Source organism: Triturus cristatus, chromosome 10 (genome assembly GCF_964204655.1).
Source record: "Triturus cristatus chromosome 10, aTriCri1.1, whole genome shotgun sequence".
Lineage (NCBI taxonomy): Eukaryota > Metazoa > Chordata > Amphibia > Caudata > Salamandridae > Triturus > Triturus cristatus.
The window spans coordinates 748,741,429-748,758,747 of NC_140593.1; the positions used below are offsets into that span (position 1 = coordinate 748,741,429).

General features: G+C 46.2%; 1 protein-coding gene across 11 annotated transcripts in view; it reads left to right on the top strand.

The window, feature by feature from the left end:
* The window catches only part of LOC146789947 (anion exchange protein 2-like), a 2,390,686-nt gene that overhangs the window by 1,835,039 nt on the left and 538,328 nt on the right, over positions 1 to 17,319 (top strand). For all 11 annotated transcript variants that reach the window (XM_085628246.1, XM_085628245.1, XM_085628249.1 and 8 more), the window contains one exon: positions 2,098 to 2,307. In XM_085628246.1, the coding sequence (XP_085484372.1) occupies positions 2,098 to 2,307 (210 nt within the window). The remainder of the gene's footprint in view (positions 1 to 2,097; positions 2,308 to 17,319) is intronic.

Sequence of the window (17,319 nt, forward strand, 5' to 3'; positions counted from 1 at the left end):
TTCACCCAGAAGACTCTGTGTTTCTGTAGGTCCGGAACAGGGTGAAACCCAGAAGTCATAGGGTGTGTGCCCCTGCACCGCTGGGTCTAAAATACCCAGTACTTCAAGTTGCGGTCTGTTGTATGCCTGTCCGCCTATACCACTTCTGTCCAGTGTGCTGAAGAAGATCAAGCACGACAGGGCCCAAGTCATTCTTGTGGCTCCGGATTGGGCACAAAGAGTCTTGTATCCCGAGCTGCTCAACATGGCCATCGATCCTCCGATCTCACTGCCTCTTCAGGAGGATCTTCTGTCGCAGCAGCAGGGGACGGTCCTCCACCTGAACATGTCCAGCCTCCACCTCCTTGCGTGGAGATTGAGCGGCGGCAGATGACGTCATTTGACTTGCCTCCCGAAGTTTGTGATGTAATCTTGGCAGACAGGCGTCCCTCCACTAAGTCGGTATACGCCTGCCGTTGGAACAAATTTGTGGCATGGTGCACAGCAAAGGCTGTGGATCCCCTTTCTGCCCCTCTTTCTGAGGTTATGTTGTTCCTCCTCTCTTTGGCCCAGCAGGGCTCTGCTCTGGGCACTATCAAGGACTATCTTTCTGCCTTTTCTGCCTTTCATCGGCTTCATGATCAACCTTCTCTCTTCAAGTCCCGGATTGTAAATCGTTTCTTAAAAGGCATAACTCATCTCTTTCCTCCTATTCCCTTTGTTATGCCTCAGTGGGACTTGAATCTGGTCTTGACCTATTTAATGTGTGCTCCCTTTGAGCCGCTTCACAACTGTCCTTTGAGGCTTTTAACTCTTAAGACTGCATTCCTGGTGGCCTTCACATCTGCAAGAAGAGTGAGTGAGCTCCAGGCTCTTTCATCAAATCCTCCTTTTCTGTCTGTACATACGGACATGGTTGTCCTCAGGACTCGTCCATCCTTCCTTCCCAAGGTTGTCACTGCCTTTCACAATGGGCAAACCATCACTTTGCCCACCTTCTTTCCGCCTCCGCATCCTTTGAAAGAGGAAGAGAGACTCCACCGTCTGGAGCCAAAACTTGCGCTTTCTTTTTATGTAGATCGCACCAAACAGTTCCGGGTGGATGACCAGCTCTTTGTTGGCCACGTGGGCACCAAGAAAGGTGGGCTGTACACAAGTGGAATATCTCCAGATAGGTTGTTTTGTGTATCAAAGCCTGCTGTTCTCTAGCAAAGTAGAAGCCTCCAGTGGGGCTGTGCGCCCATTTTACCAGGGCGACGGCAGCTACTACTGCATTGGGAAGTGGAGTCCCCCTTCTTGACATCTGTCAGGCGGCCACGTTGGGCATCGCTGCACACGTTCACCAAACACTACTGCCTGGACAGCCAAGTCCGGAGAGACGGCTTCTTTGGCCGTTCTGTTCTCCAGGACTTACTGGTATGATCTTGGTTCGCAGACCCACCACCAGGGTTGGTATTGCCGGGGTATCTATTCTAAGGTAAGGAATCTATAACTAACGTGTTTCTTTCAGATGCACAAGTTACTTACCTTCCGTAACGATATAGCTGTAAGAAACATAGGATAGTTATAGATTCCATACCGCCCCACCCATCCTTCCCGTTCTGCGAACTGATTTCTAGGGTTAGAGACATCCTTTCAGGGCCCTCATTTTGTGCACCAGTGGTCAGTGTCTTGCATGGCGCGGAAAGTCGTCTACAGAACTGACGTCAGCGCGCGAGGGCGGTGTCTAAGTAGCTACCACGAAGTCATCCCGGCGACCAAGACGCCGATGACGGAAGCGGAGCCGACCGACGCCACCTTTCGACGCACAGAGGTACTGCTGATGAAAGAACTTTCCGGATCCAGTCTGACACCTGGGGGTAATTCTAAGGTAATGAATCTATAACTAACCTATGTTTGTTTCCGAAGGTAAGTAACTTGTTCATTATTACATACTGAACGCAGCTTTTTCACCCTGGCAATAGAGTGTATCAGAGCTCAGAGAGTGATTAGTTAATGAGGACATTTTCCTCTTTCTAATGTTTGTGAAGAGTACTTTCCTGTGTGATTGTGTTTTTCCACATCTAGGTAGGAGGTTAACATGCTAAACTTACATATGCCATCTGTGTCTCTACTTAGCATTGCTCAAGAGGAAGAAAGTGGATGACGAAGATGATCCATTAAGGCGGACAGGTAGACCTTTTGGAGGTCTTATCAGAGATATACAGAGAAGATACCCAAAATATCTAAGTGACTTCAAAGATGCCTTGAATGCCCAGTGCATGGCTGCTGTGATCTTCATCTACTTTGCTGCTCTTTCTCCAGCCATAACATTTGGGGGCCTTTTAGGTAAGACATTACCCATTTTTCCTTGAAAGAGATGAGGACATTCACTTGATTTTGTACCCAAAATAAATTAAAATAAAATGATAGTTGATGATTAAGGATCTGTCATCTGAACGCTGCACTTAGATGGAATATGGGGCCTAAGGGAATGAATTATTTGGCATTTTCTCAATGTGTGTTGAGGGTATCAGCACTGTGTTTGAACCCAAAAGAACTCTGGGTGTGTTTGAGCTTGCAGTCAATGATGGGCTTGTGCTTTGAGGAATAATGTGCTGTGTATGTAATTAGCATAAAGGTGCTCAAAGTAAGAAAGGAGCAAGCACTGTAATCTTGTGCAATGAGCTGTCTTTTTCGTGCATCTCCTAATGAGTGAAAACTGCTATGCACCATTGATGCTTTTATTAGAGCCGGAAAAAAGTCTGCTATTAAATATTGAGACTGCTGCATTTACTAACATATGAAGAAACAGTGGTTCCAGTGGATAATAAGAAAAGATGATTTTAGCAATGAATCTGCACAATCGCGATGAGTGTGTAAGGACTGACAATGTCAGGGGGCAAAATTAAATCTCTACACAGTGTATTCAAGATGATATTTTATAAAAAACAGCAAATAGTATATACACTTCTTTAAATCAAATGCGCAAAACTTTGTGCATGGTGTCCCCAAGTGAAAAATGGAACCAAAAAGTTTCTATACCCGCAATCAGCTAATTTGTACTAAGCATTTAGAATGTGCAAAATTCCCTGTCCCAGACTTTAACTCACTTGTTCCCCACAAAATATATTTCCTGATAGTGCCATCAGACCACCCTTGCCAAATGAGATACACAGCTTGTCTAAAAATGCCTGGGATCATCCAAAGTCTATGGAAATCAGCATCTCCATGAGACACAAGGACTTCCCCAAGCCCATGGGATGTAATTGGCCTAGGTGATTTTGTCAGCATCTCCATGCGGAGAGGTGGTAAGGGATCTGAGAATCCCAGGAAAATTCCATTATTGCTGACAGTCACACTTGAGTCTTCCAGGTCAGCATCACTAGTACCTGATCTGCCCTCTGCCTCCTTCTTGTGTTGCCACTGACAATCATGATGACAGGAGAAAAGGCATAATTGGTCTCCTCTTTCCAGTCCCGCAGAAAAGCATTCACTTCTTTTGAGTCTTGGTCCATCCTCAAATTGAGGAAGTTGGTAAGCTGGAAATTTAGGGGTGGTACAACTGAACTTTCAAATATGGGCTCCGGTGACTCATCTATTGTTGGAACACCCCGGCATTTAGTTTCCCCTCACTCGTGTCTATTATGAACCAATACCCCAATCTGTTGCTAGGTTTTTCTTGCTCTGCAAGTACTTTGGCAAGACTGCAGTTTTCTTCACCCATCAAACATTCCACTCCTCTTTGACAATCTCTGCCAGTATTTTAGATTTTGTGGCTCCATGTTTTAACATACATATGGCAGAAGTATTGTCCATCTTCTAGAGTTATCACAAAGGATCCCACCACTAGTTCTGGGCAATTTATGTGGAGACCTCACTTTGAGTCAGACCACCTTCCTCCTGTGGCAATATCTCCATATCGGGCATCCCAACATAGGCAGCTGGCATCCGATTCGGTCACGCTGCATGGTGAGTTGTCACAGATGGCCCTGCCATACCAGGCCTCCATGTCTTCAGCCACCAGTGTAGCTCCATTAGAGTCTTCTCCTAGAGTTGGATTATCTTTGAGTAAGTAAGACCTTCCTGGTGAGGGGAGTTCTTCGGTTTCTGTAGTTGAGCTGGCTCATACACATTGCCTAGATTACTGAAGGGAGTAGGCCCGCAATCCTGTGTAGGTGTCTCAACAACATACTGTCTCTTGTCAAGACCTGCCGTTGTTCCTTCCTGATGTTTAATTTTTTTTGCATATGTAGCCTGAGCATCACCAAGAAGATGCTGCCATGAATCCTATAAAGAACATGATCTGAGACAGCTGAAAAATCAGCTTTTCCACGTTGTTGACAAAGCTCAGGTTCTGTAGAAGGTTTATCCAAGTCTCTGAATGGGTCCTTAGTCAGAATGAGCCCTGGTACAGGAGGAGGATATATTCCAAGTATATGATTATCCTTATCCCCCTCGGTTGAGGAACTCCAGAGCTGGTCTCAGTAGCTTGGTGAGCACCATGGTTCAGAAGGCAACCCTTAGAGTAGGACAATGATTTTGAAAGCTTGGCTACTCCAAAGTACCTGAAGGAATCTCCTGTGGGTCGGATATATTGGAGCCAAAATATTGGCACCCATTAGATCCAGCTGCATCATCCAGTTTAAAAAAAAAAAATCCTGTAAAAGATGGATTGCCTCCATCTTGAAGTAGTGGTATTACATCCATTTATTGAAGTCTCTTAAGCCTCCTAAATGAACACTTGCGTTTTGTGCCAGGCCTGTTGAGTCGTAGTGCTTCTCCCAAGTGGGCAGAGAATTGAACCGTGTGTACATGGTGAACGTGGCTCAGGTCCTGGGGCTGTGTGCTGTGTCAGTCTTCCAAAAGAAGGAAACCGCAACAAATATTTATATATTACCTCGCCAGTAGGTAGTTAAAGTTAGGAACTTGTGTCTATTCAAAAAGCGTTTTTTCTTTTGCCATTACTTTGGCGCCGTTTGACGAATCTTCGCGAAATTTTCAAAACGAATGGTTTGCTCAGATCAGATCCTGTCTTGAAAGTTTTGTGGTGATTCATCAAGTGGGGGCCGAGAAAAAAGGGGGGTCCCAAAACACGGTTTCCACATGTTAATTTCCATGGTAACTTTAGATAAAGCTACAGACCGAACTGCTGAACGGAATTACACCAAATTTGGCTAAAAGATAGGTCTTGGTTCCGAAAGCGTGCTTTTTTTAAAAAATGGTGTAAATCCGTTCAGTAGTTGCTGAGAGATTCAAAGAATAAAAATATCGATATCTGAGCACCGAGGAGGATTCGCGACTCCTACCGAGCACAAGCTTCATTCCGATTGGCTGCCAACACTCCAAACCAGGAAGTGTTGTAACCGAGTCACAAGAAAACAGTTACAAAAATGATAAAAAACAAGAAAAGGGGGCAGGGTAGAAACACCCTGACCCCCTAGGCCTGCTCAGGGGATCCCACAAGGACTCCCAGGCCCAAAAAAAGCATGGGTGCGCGAATCATGCAGAAAAATAATTTAAAAATGAAGCGAGGTCTCCCGCGCTTCATTTGTTTTAAGCCCCCGGGTCGGCCAGGTCTGGGGGGCAATTTATATTATATGGTGTGGGGGCTCGTGGGGGCCCCCACAGTCCTGGGGACCACCACCTCCACTGGGGGCTTTGCTCATAATTAGCGGGGTGCATGCGGCCCCCCACATCCCCGGAGACCGCCCCCTCCCTGGGGCTTTTTTTAAATAAAATCCCCCCACGCTGCCCTGGGGACCACCACCTCCCTGGGGCTCCAATCTGATTAAAGGAGTGTGAGGGGGCTCCTGCCCCCCCACACTGCCCCGGGCACCACCACCTCCCCAGGGCAATTTTAAATGAAGGGCGGGTGTCTGTTGCGGTCACCCGGGCCCCGGGGACAACCATCTCCCTGGGGCTTCAAATAGTTGGGAGGGGGGCTGCATGGCCCCCCTCCCGAAGACCTTAGATGACCCTTGGGACCGCCACCTCCCAGGGCCGGCTCCTGCAATGTCTTGGGGTGCCAACCCCCTGGACATTGCCGTTTGCTATGGCATGGTGGGAGCATGGCTCCCGCCCTGCCGTAGCAAACACTGCTTTGCTTTGTTGAAGCGAGAGCAGGAAGCCTGCTCTCGCTTCAATGAAGCAAAGCTGAATTGCTTTTAGGAAAGGGGAGCTGCATGTCAGCAGCTCCCCTTATCCAAACGCAATGCCGGCTCCCGCAGGGACCATGGGGATATTGTGGCTCCCCCCACGGTCCCCAAACTGCTCAAATGTTCCCAAAAATGCAGCGTCATGTGTTACAGTGTGGTGGAAAGCCCTTTGCAAAGCTGGAATGGTCACATGTTAGTTATTGGAAAATGTGGGTGTTAAATTTGTACTTATGGTGCACAAACCTCTCTTCTTTCTGTGCCTCTTTTGCCTTTTTCTGCATTTCTCTTGCATCTTTCTTCACCTTTCTTCCTCTTACTGCACCTCATTGTCTTCTTTCTGCACTTCACTTGCTTCTTTCTGCACTTCTCTTTTCCCTTTCTGCACCTCACTTGCCTCTTTCAGTACCTCTGTTGCTTTTTCTGCAGATCTCTTACCTCTTTCTGCAACTCTCTTGCCTCTTTCTGAATCTCACTTGCCTCTTTCTGTACTTCTATTGCTTCTTTGTACACCTCTGTTGCATCTTTCAGCAGTTCTCTTGCCTCTTTCTGCACCTCTGTTGGTTCTTTCTGCACTTCTCTTGCTTCTTTCTATACCTCTGTTGGTTCTTTCATAAATTCTCTTGCCTCTTTCTGCACTTCTCTTGCTTGTTTCTGCACCTTTCTTGCGTCTTTCTGCACCTCTGGTGCCTCTGTCTGCACATCACTTGCTTCTTCCTGCACCCCTCCTGCCTCTTTCTGCACTTCTCTTGCTTCTTTCTACACCTCTCTTGCCTCTTTCTACTCCTCTCTCGCCTCTTTGTGCATTTCTCTTGCCTGTTTCTGCAGTTCCCTTGCCACTTTCTGTACTTCTCTTGCCTCTTTCTGCAACTCTTGTGCCTCTTTCTGCACTTCTCTTGCTTCTTTCTGCATCTCTCTTGCTTCTTTCTAGACCCGTCTTCCTTTTTTTGCATCCCTCTTGCCTCTTTCTGCTGTTCTCTTGCCATTTTCTGCACCTCTCTTGCCTCTTTCTGTACCTCACTTGCCTCTTTCTGCACTTCTCTTGCTTCTTTCTACACCTCTCTTGCCTCTTTCTACTCCTCTCTCACCTCTTTGTGCATTTCTCTTGCCTGTTTCTGCAGTTCCCTTGCCACTTTCTGTACTTCTCTTGCCTCTTTCTGCAACTCTTGTGCCTCTTTCTGCACTTCTCTTGCTTCTTTCTGCATCTCTCTTGCTTCTTTCTAGACCCGTCTTCCTTTTTTTTGCATCCCTCTTGCCTCTTTCTGCTGTTCTCTTGCCATTTTCTGCACCTCTCTTGCCTCTTTCTGTACCTCACTTGCCTCTTTATGCACTTCTCTTGCTTCTTTCCACACCTCTGTTACTTCTTTCAGCACTTCTCTTGCCTCTTTCTGTACTTCTTTTGCTTGTTTCTGTACCTCTTTTGCCTCTTTCTACACCTAACTTGCTTCTTTCTTCACCCCTCTTGCCTCTTTCTGCACCCCTCTTGCTTCTCTGCACCCCTCTTTTCTCTTTCTGCACCTCTCTTGCATCTTTCTGCACCCCTGTTCCCTCTTTCTGTAACTTTCCTGCCAGTTTCTGTACCTCTATTGCCTCTTTCTGTACCTCTGTTGGTTCTTTCTGCACTTCTCTTGCTCTTTCTGCACCCACTGTGCCTTTTTCAGTACCTTTGTTGTTTCTTTCTGCACTTCTCTTCCTTCTTTCTGTACCCCTCCTGCCTCTTTCTGTACCTCTCTTACCTCTTTGTGCACCTCTTTTACCTTTTTCTGCAACCCTCTTGCCCCTTTTTGCACCTCTGTTGGTTCTTTCTGCACAGCTCTTGCTTCTTTCTGCACCTCACTTTCCTCTTTCTGCACTTCTCTTGGTTCTTTCTACACCTCTGTTGCTTCTTTCAGCAATTCTCTTTCCTCTTTCTGCACCTCTATTCGTTCTTTCTGAACCCCTCCTGCCTCTTACTTAACCTCTCTTGCCTCTTTGTGCACCTCTCCTACCTCTTTCTGCACTGCTCTTGCTTTTTCCTGCACCCCTCTTGCCGCCCCCTCTTGCCTCTTTTTGCACGTCTGTTGCGTCTTTCTGCACAGCTCTTGCTTCTTTCTGCACATCACTTACCTCTTTCTGCACTTCTCTTACTTCTTTCGACACCTCTGTTGCTTCTGTCAGCAGTTCCCTTGCCTCTTTCTGCATTTCTCTTGCTTGTTTCTGCACCTCTCTTGCGTCTTTCTGCATCTCTGTTGCCTCTTTCTGCACCTCTGTTGCCTCTTTCTGCACCTCTGTTCCCTCTTTCTGCACCTCTGTTCCCTCTTTCTGTACCTCTCTTGCATCTTTCTGCACCTCTCTTGCCTCTTTCTGCACTCATCTCCCCTGTTTCTGCACCTCTCTTGCCTCTTTCTGTACCTCTGTTGCTTTTATCTGCACATCTCTTGCTCTTTCTGCACCCTTCATGCCTCTTTCAGCTCCTCTGTTGCTTCTTTCTGCACTTCTCTCCCTTCTTTCTGCACCTCTCTTGCCTCTTTCTACTCCTCTCTCGCCTCTTTGTGCATTTCTCTTGCCTGTTTCTGCAGTTCCCTTGCCACTTTCTGTACTTCTCTTGCCTCTTTCTGCAACTCTTGTGCCTCTTTCTGCACTTCTCTTGCTTCTTTCTGCATCTCTCTTGCTTCTTTCTAGACCCGTCTTCCTTTTTTTGCATCCCTCTTGCCTCTTTCTGCTGTTCTCTTGCCATTTTCTGCACCTCTCTTGCCTCTTTCTGTACCTCACTTGCCTCTTTCTGCACTTCTCTTGCTTCTTTCTACACCTCTCTTGCCTCTTTCTACTCCTCTCTCGCCTCTTTGTGCATTTCTCTTGCCTGTTTCTGCAGTTCCCTTGCCACTTTCTGTACTTCTCTTGCCTCTTTCTGCAACTCTTGTGCCTCTTTCTGCACTTCTCTTGCTTCTTTCTGCATCTCTCTTGCTTCTTTCTAGACCCGTCTTCCTTTTTTTTGCATCCCTCTTGCCTCTTTCTGCTGTTCTCTTGCCATTTTCTGCACCTCTCTTGCCTCTTTCTGTACCTCACTTGCCTCTTTATGCACTTCTCTTGCTTCTTTCCACACCTCTGTTACTTCTTTCAGCACTTCTCTTGCCTCTTTCTGTACTTCTTTTGCTTGTTTCTGTACCTCTTTTGCCTCTTTCTACACCTAACTTGCTTCTTTCTTCACCCCTCTTGCCTCTTTCTGCACCCCTCTTGCTTCTCTGCACCCCTCTTTTCTCTTTCTGCACCTCTCTTGCATCTTTCTGCACCCCTGTTCCCTCTTTCTGTAACTTTCCTGCCAGTTTCTGTACCTCTATTGCCTCTTTCTGTACCTCTGTTGGTTCTTTCTGCACTTCTCTTGCTCTTTCTGCACCCACTGTGCCTTTTTCAGCACCTTTGTTGTTTCTTTCTGCATTTCTCTTCCTTCTTTCTGTACCCCTCCTGCCTCTTTCTGTACCTCTCTTACCTCTTTGTGCACCTCTTTTACCTTTTTCTGCAACCCTCTTGCCCCTTTTTGCACCTCTGTTGGTTCTTTCTGCACTGCTCTTGCTTCTTTCTGCACCTCACTTTCCTCTTTCTGCACTTCTCTTGGTTCTTTCTACACCTCTGTTGCTTCTTTCAGCAATTCTCTTTCCTCTTTCTGCACCTCTCTTCGTTCTTTCTGAACCCCTCCTGCCTCTTACTTAACCTCTCTTGCCTCTTTGTGCACCTCTCCTACCTCTTTCTGCACTGCTCTTGCTTTTTCCTGCACCCCTCTTGCCGCCCCCTCTTGCCTCTTTTTGCACGTCTGTTGCGTCTTTCTGCACAGCTCTTGCTTCTTTCTGCACATCACTTACCTCTTTCTGCACTTCTCTTACTTCTTTCGACACCTCTGTTGCTTCTGTCAGCAGTTCCCTTGCTTCTTTCTGCACTTCTCTTGCATGTTTCTGCACCTCTCTTGCGTCTTTCTGCATCTCTGTTGCCTCTTTCTGCACCTCTGTTCCCTCTTTCTGCACCTCTGTTCCCTCTTTCTGTACCTCTCTTGCATCTTGCTGCACCTCTCTTGCCTCTTTCTGCACTCATCTCCCCTGTTTCTGCACCTCTCTTGCCTCTTTCTGTACCTCTGTTGCTTTTATCTGCACATCTCTTGCTCTTTCTGCACCCTTCATGCCTCTTTCAGCTCCTCTGTTGCTTCTTTCTGCACTTCTCTCCCTTCTTTCTGCACCCCTCCTGCCTCTTTATGTACCTCTCTTGTCTCTTTGTGCACCTCTTCTACCTTTTTTCTACACCCCTCTTGCCTCTTTTTGCACCTCTGTTGTTTTTTCTGTACTGCTCTGGCTTCTTTCTGCACCTCACTTGCCTCTTCCTGTTCCTCTATTGCTTCGTTGTACACCTCTGTTGCTTCTGTCAGCAATTCTCTTGCCTCTTTCTGCACTTCTCTTCCTTCTTTCTGAACCCCTCCTGCCTCTTTCTGTACCTCTGTTGCCTCTTTGTGCACATCTCTAGCCTCTTTCTGCACTTCACTTGCTTCTTTTTGCACCTTTCTTGACCTTTCTTGTCTGTTTCGGCACCCCTGTTTCTTATTTCTGCACTTCTCTTGCCTCTTTCTGCACTTCTGACTCAGAGGTAGTTTTAATCCCCCTGCCCTATTATGTACTAGGGCCTTACAGGGGGGGGGGGTCATGCCAATCACAGGGGTACCCCAACCCATAGTGTACCCTAGTGTATTTAGGTGTTTTCACTGTATTCTAAGTGTCTTTCAGCGTAGCACTGGATCCGGGCCTGGTTAGTCAGAGTAAGTTACCACCAATACCAGTCAGCAAAAAGTTGTGGGCACAGGATGACTTTGCAACAAGGCCTCTTTTTGCACCTCTGTTATTTCTTTCTGCATATCTCATGCTTCTTTTTGCACCTTTCTTCGTCTTTCTGGACTTCTGTGGCCTCTTTCTGTATTTCTCTTGTTTCTTTCTGCGCTTTTCTTCCTCTTTCTGCACATGTCCTACCTCTGTAGGCATAGTTAGAAATTAGCATTTAAAAAACCTTTGAAATTCACAGAAAAAAACATAGGTTTCAGAGACATTATAGTTAGGAATTAGCAGTTAAAAAACCTTAGAAATTCACTGAAAACATCATAGGTCTCAGGGACGTAATATTTAGAAATTAGCATTAAAAAAACCTTGGAAATTCACTGAAAAAAACACAGGTTGCAGGGTTGTTATAGTTAGTTGGACATTTCACTTGTACAAAACCAGAGGAATTCGTCTGTTATAGTTAGTTGAGCTAACTATAACCTGCGCACCCGCAATGCACTGCTGATGACATCACATGTTACATCATTCATGATATGGTCAGTGACATCACTGATGACATCTCAAAAGACATCACTGATGGCATCATCCATGTGATAGTCTAATGCATCTCCTCACACCCTAATATAACTTTTGGTACACCCACTCTAAAATACAGACTACCATTTTTGAAACCATTGACACACCAATACCATTAACTAAATACCCACTCACTGATTCCTAGGTCTACACACACATCCACTCATTCGCTCATACATGGAGTCACTCATCAATACAGCACTATCATTTGTACTCAAACACCTATACAGACACTCACACACCGCCACTCATCCATAGAGTTACTCACACATCTAGTCAGTCATACCAAGAATCAATCACACTCCCATTTACTCACTTATACGGCTATACACACCACCTCACTTATTCATACAGATACTAACACATACTTACTCTCTTATACAATCACTAACACAAGCTTACACTCATCCACAGACACTCTCACAAACACTCACTCTCACATATAGTCATTTATATACTCGAACACTCACATATACTTCCTTTCACATATGTAGTTACTCACACATGTACCATTGAGACATCCATTCACTCACCAACATACCCATACACACACTCACCCACCCATACAGCCCTGCACAAATGTACTCATGAACCCATACACCCAGTGAATCATCCACTCACACATCTATGCACAGTCACACAACCCCCACCCACCCACACAGACACCCATACAGATACTCAGACAACCAATCAATAACCCATATAGACACTCATGTAGCTACTCACCAACCCAGGCAGCCTCTTACACACCAACTGACAGACTTATACAGACATTCACACCAATTAGTCACTAACGCATACATTCAGTAAGACACGTTTAATCAAGCATTTACTTATACAGTCAGTCACGCACCTAAATCATCCATTCAGACACTTATACACCCACTCATTCTTCAATAAACCTTGGCATATATATATAAAACATTTAAACTTTGCAGAAACACACAGTCACTAGATGATGTCATCAGTGATGTCACGAGTGATGTCATCCGAGATGTCATCAGTGATGTCACTAACCATGTCATGAATGATGTAATATGTGACATCATCAGCAGTGCAATGCGGGGGCGCGAGTTATAGTTAGCCCAAATAACTATAACGGACAAATTTCTCTGGTTTTGTACGAGTGAAATGTCCAACTAACTATATATATATATATATATTATCTTTCAAATCCTCCCGAGTATTATAGGAAGAAAATGAAGCCTTGTGCGGTTAAACACATTTATTTCTCAATCAGCCACTTGCCAAACGCGTTTCGAGTGTGCTGCACCCTTGTTCACTGACATAGAGATACATTTTCGCGGCCATTTTACATTGCTACACACGTGATTTTCTAAACTACAGTTTGAGTGTATGTGAAAAAAGACTCGTAGTTTTTCATATCGCCAAAATCGTATGCTGTAGTTTAGAAAATCACGTGTGTAGCAATGTAAAATGGCCACGAAAATGTATTTCTATGTCAGTGAACAAGGGTGCAGTGCACTCGAAACGTGTTTGGCAAGTGGCTGATTGAGAAATAAATGTGTTTAACCGCACAAGGCTTTGTTTTCCTCCTAAAATACTCGGGAGGATTTGAAAGATAATTTTAAAGAGACCAGCTTCCGTGGAGTCCGAAAACAACGAAGCAACTCTCGCTAACGAGGAGGCAACTCATACACGGAAGGTTCAGAAGATATATATATATATATATATATATATATATATATATATATATATATATATATATATACACACACACACACACACACACATATATATTGCCTACTGGCGGTTGCCAGTAGGTAGTTATAGTTAGGACCTTGTTCCTATTCAAAAAGCGCTTTTCTTTTGCCAATATCTTTGTCGCTGATCGACGAATCTTCAACACTAATGGGGCGATCAGGTCAGCTTCGGTGTTTAAAGTTTCGGGTGATTTGGCAAGCGGGGCCGAGCAAAAGGGGGGCGTCCCAAAACACATTTTCTTCATGTTAATTTCCATAGGAAACTTGAGACACGGCTACAGCCCAAACTGCTTAACTGAATTACACAACATTTGGCAAAAAGGGAGCTCTTGATTCAGAAAGCACTTTTTTGGTTAAATGGTGTAAATCCGTTCAGTTGCTCCTGAGAAAATTATATATAATCTATATATGGATGCAAAGGATCCGCAAACCCTCCTGATCTCAAGTGTTTTTTCCCAGTGGGGGTTTCTTTACAACATAACGACCGAATTGGGCTTACCTCATTTGGAACTTCCTTTCTGGATTGTGTGAACTATTTTGTTGCCCTGAAGAAGCCCGCAAGGGTGAAACTGTTGTGTATTTAATAATGAATAAAAGGATCTACAAAATCATCTAGTGAAAGACTGACCATTTCTGTCATTGCTGTCCTTCATCATCTATGGGATTATAACCTACAAATTTGTGCCTTTGTATCAATGCCTCTCTCAGTTTAGGCATTTTCAGTTTTGATTTCTCCTTATTTAAGGTAAGCCTCAGACTTTCAAACAGACCTGTGCAAGAATTGTAAAAGCCTGGCTGCCGCAATGGGTGGAGCTTTTATCAACCAGTCGTCCAAGTAAGGAAATACCTTGTGATGTTGCCTTCTAATGAAAGCCGGCACCGGGGCCAGACACTTTGTAAATATCCTTGGTGCTGATCTTAGGCCGAATGGCAGAACCTTGAATTGATAGTGGCTCCTGGCTACAATGAAGCGAAGATACTTCCTGTGCGATGGGTGAATTGGAATATGGAAATAAGCGTCCTGTAGGTCTAGAAAGGCCATAAAATCTCTTTAATTTAGAAGCAGTAGTATGTCTTGCAGGGAGACCATACAGAGGACTGCTTCTTGAGATAGGTATTGAGAGTCCTCAAGTCTAGGATAGGCCGCCGCTTTTTGAAAGCCTTCCTTACCAAAAGGAAACAGGAGTAGAACCCTTTCCTTCTCTGCGATGCCGGAACTGGTTCTATTGCCTCTTTTTGGAGCATCAACCGGGCTTCTAGGTGCAGGAGGTGTGGATGCTATGTGTGAGAAGTTGGCCTGGCATATGCTGTCTCCTAGTTATAGGGACACCTTGCACCAGTCCAATTCGACTCTTATTGATGATAGGTTTAAGACAACCTTTAAAGAAAGCTATCCTAGTGGTAGCTGTGGAGAGCAGCCTTCAGGCTAAGTCTTGAAGGAGTGTTAAGCTTATTGTTTTACCATAGATAACCTCTTGAATGATCAAATGAAAGAGTAGTCCACACAGGTATATATATAAAATATATGTATTTATTCTAAACAGAATCCCACAAGTCTCTTTATGAGGCTGAGGCAAAGTTACAATTCAAACAAGCATTGATAGATACCATAAAATACCACTGGAATCATAGGGCCCCAGGGGGGGACCAAACCATATATTAAAAAAGTGGTATAAGAACCACGACAATTCTACAGACAATGCCTAGGGCATTTAGGATCGCTGGCCCCTTAAGAATCCACCCCAGGTTATGAGGAAGGGGACCCACGGGAGGCGCATGCAGTGGAAATAGCTGCTATCGGGATCTCTATTAAAGCCTATGGAGAATGTTGCGGTTAGATTTAAACAGATTAAAGTCACTTCTAGCAGGAGTACAAAGTTAAAACTTTAGAGTTAAGCCTTTGAAGAGCCCACTACCACGAGAGTACCGAGGTACCACTGTTACCTGCCCCAGGGAAGCCGGGTGCATAGGTCGTTTTCGATGTCAGGCCGCGGGCTGATTTTCAAGGGAGAAATGTTCATAAAGTGCTGCTAGCCAAAAGCGTTGATGATGCAGTGAAGATTGAAGTTGTAGAACTTGTAGAGAAGAATCTGAAAGCAGAGGGAACAGAGTCTGGGTCACAGCACAGTGACCAGGGAGCTCAAAGCAAAGAGCCCTTCAATGTCGGGTGCTTCAAGTGGAAAGAGGTGTAGCTTGGATCTGCAGCCACGGGCTCCGGGAGGATTCAAGGAAGGCCAGCTTCGGGAGGGCGACTGTCCCACGTCAGATGAGGGTCGCTGCGGTGTTAGTGTCCGGATTGGATCCACTAAGCCTTGGCGACCGCAACCCACACAAGATGAACAAATCAGCTACTGGTGCAGACACACGAGGTCTGTGAGAGGTCTCCTTTGGAGAGACTGTAGAGCAGGCCTGGAGCAACCAGGGGAACACTTAGTTGTCGAGATTGTCCTCCGCTCGGGCCCACAAGTCGAGAGACAAGGGACTGCGGAAGGTAGCAAAATGGAGTGCGTAAAAGGGAGCCCACGGGACACTGGAGGGGGCTAGGGCGCTGATCTTTGGCACGGATGCTGCTTGGTGGTTGGCTCAATAATGGGCCAAAGCACAACTTCCCCACTGGTCAGGGTCGTGTGCTACGCAAGAGGTGGCCAGTGTCCTGGGGTATTGGGAATCTTGGCACCCACGCGGTTCACGGTACACAGGTTTGCTGTGCACACTCACTGGCCTCTGGGATGCTTAGGAAACCCACCTCAAGGGTGCTGGAAGTCGACAAAGTTCGTGAGAGCAGCGAATTCCAACCGGGTCACTTGCAGTGTTTCAGGTGCTGGAAACCCACCTCAAGGGTGCTGGAAGTCGTCGAAGTCCGTAGGAGCAGCGAGGTTCCAACTGGGTCACTTGCAGTGTTTCAGGTGCCTGCCAAGCAGGGGGATAACTCCTTTATCCCAAGGGAGATTTCTTCAGTCAGCTGGGCAGCAGCTCGTCGAAGGTCAAGTCTGTAAAGTTCAAGATTAATCTGAGGCTCTGGGGCCACGTTATTCACCTTTATCCCCAAGATTAGGGGAGTGTCCAGAGTAGTGTCCACCAATGAGTGGTGACGCGGGAAAGGGTGGCTACACCCTCTCCCCTTTGTGTGTTTCCCGCCTGGGCGAGGGGCAGGATATGCCCCTGAACCAGTTCCAAGCGGTGTATGCAGAATGAAGGCACTGCAGCTGCCTACGTGCAATTCTGAAAGGACATTTGGTGCACCCACCCTGTTCCAATCCACATATCCTGTCTGGGGAGATGCTAGCACCTCCCTGCCACAGGAGCCATATTGTCTAGCTGGCGAGGCTGGGGTTTTCCCCAGCAACAGCCAGCCAGAGTCGTGTGGGTGGCGGGTAGTAGCCATTTTGTACTACTTGTGCACTTTTAAATTGGTGTCCGAATTCTGCCGCTTTTCCCATATCGCCCCTCTAGCAGGGGGGAATCGTGCCCTCATGCCCATGGCTGGACTGGGGGTAGGATTCCTACATGTTTGACACCAAACACGATATGGTTCTGTGTAGCCATTCTCAAGTTATCACGCTATCGCGATAGACTTATAATGCGATTAAGAGTATATGGTATGGCTACACTACAAACAACCCAGCAATGATTTTCCGAGGGTTGCAGAGAGGCCCTGCTCAGGTAGGGGTCCCCCCTCACACATATCTCAGCACCCTGCCCTGTAGGATTAGCAAGGCCTGCTATAGGGGTGACCTATGAGGGTACATGTGTTGTAGTGGGGTGGGATATAGGGTACCTATATCCCTGTAAGGGGTGCTAGCACCACCTTACCCAGACTACAGTAGTGGTCTGGTGGTGTCAGTTTGTATGGCTGTCCCAGGGTGGCACAATAAGTGCTGCAGCCCTGGTAGGCCTACTGAGGGACCCATGCCCTGGGTACCTAGGGTACCATCTACAAGGGACTGTCAGGGCATCCTCAGCATCCAATTGGGTTGGTACCTAGGGTACTCACATCAGTTTTATGGAGAAAGCAGATAGGCTGGGGTCCTGGATAGCAGGATCCCAGCCAGACTAGTCAAAAACCACTCAAATACCAGGCAAAAAGTTGGTGGCAACCATTAGTCAGATTCCACC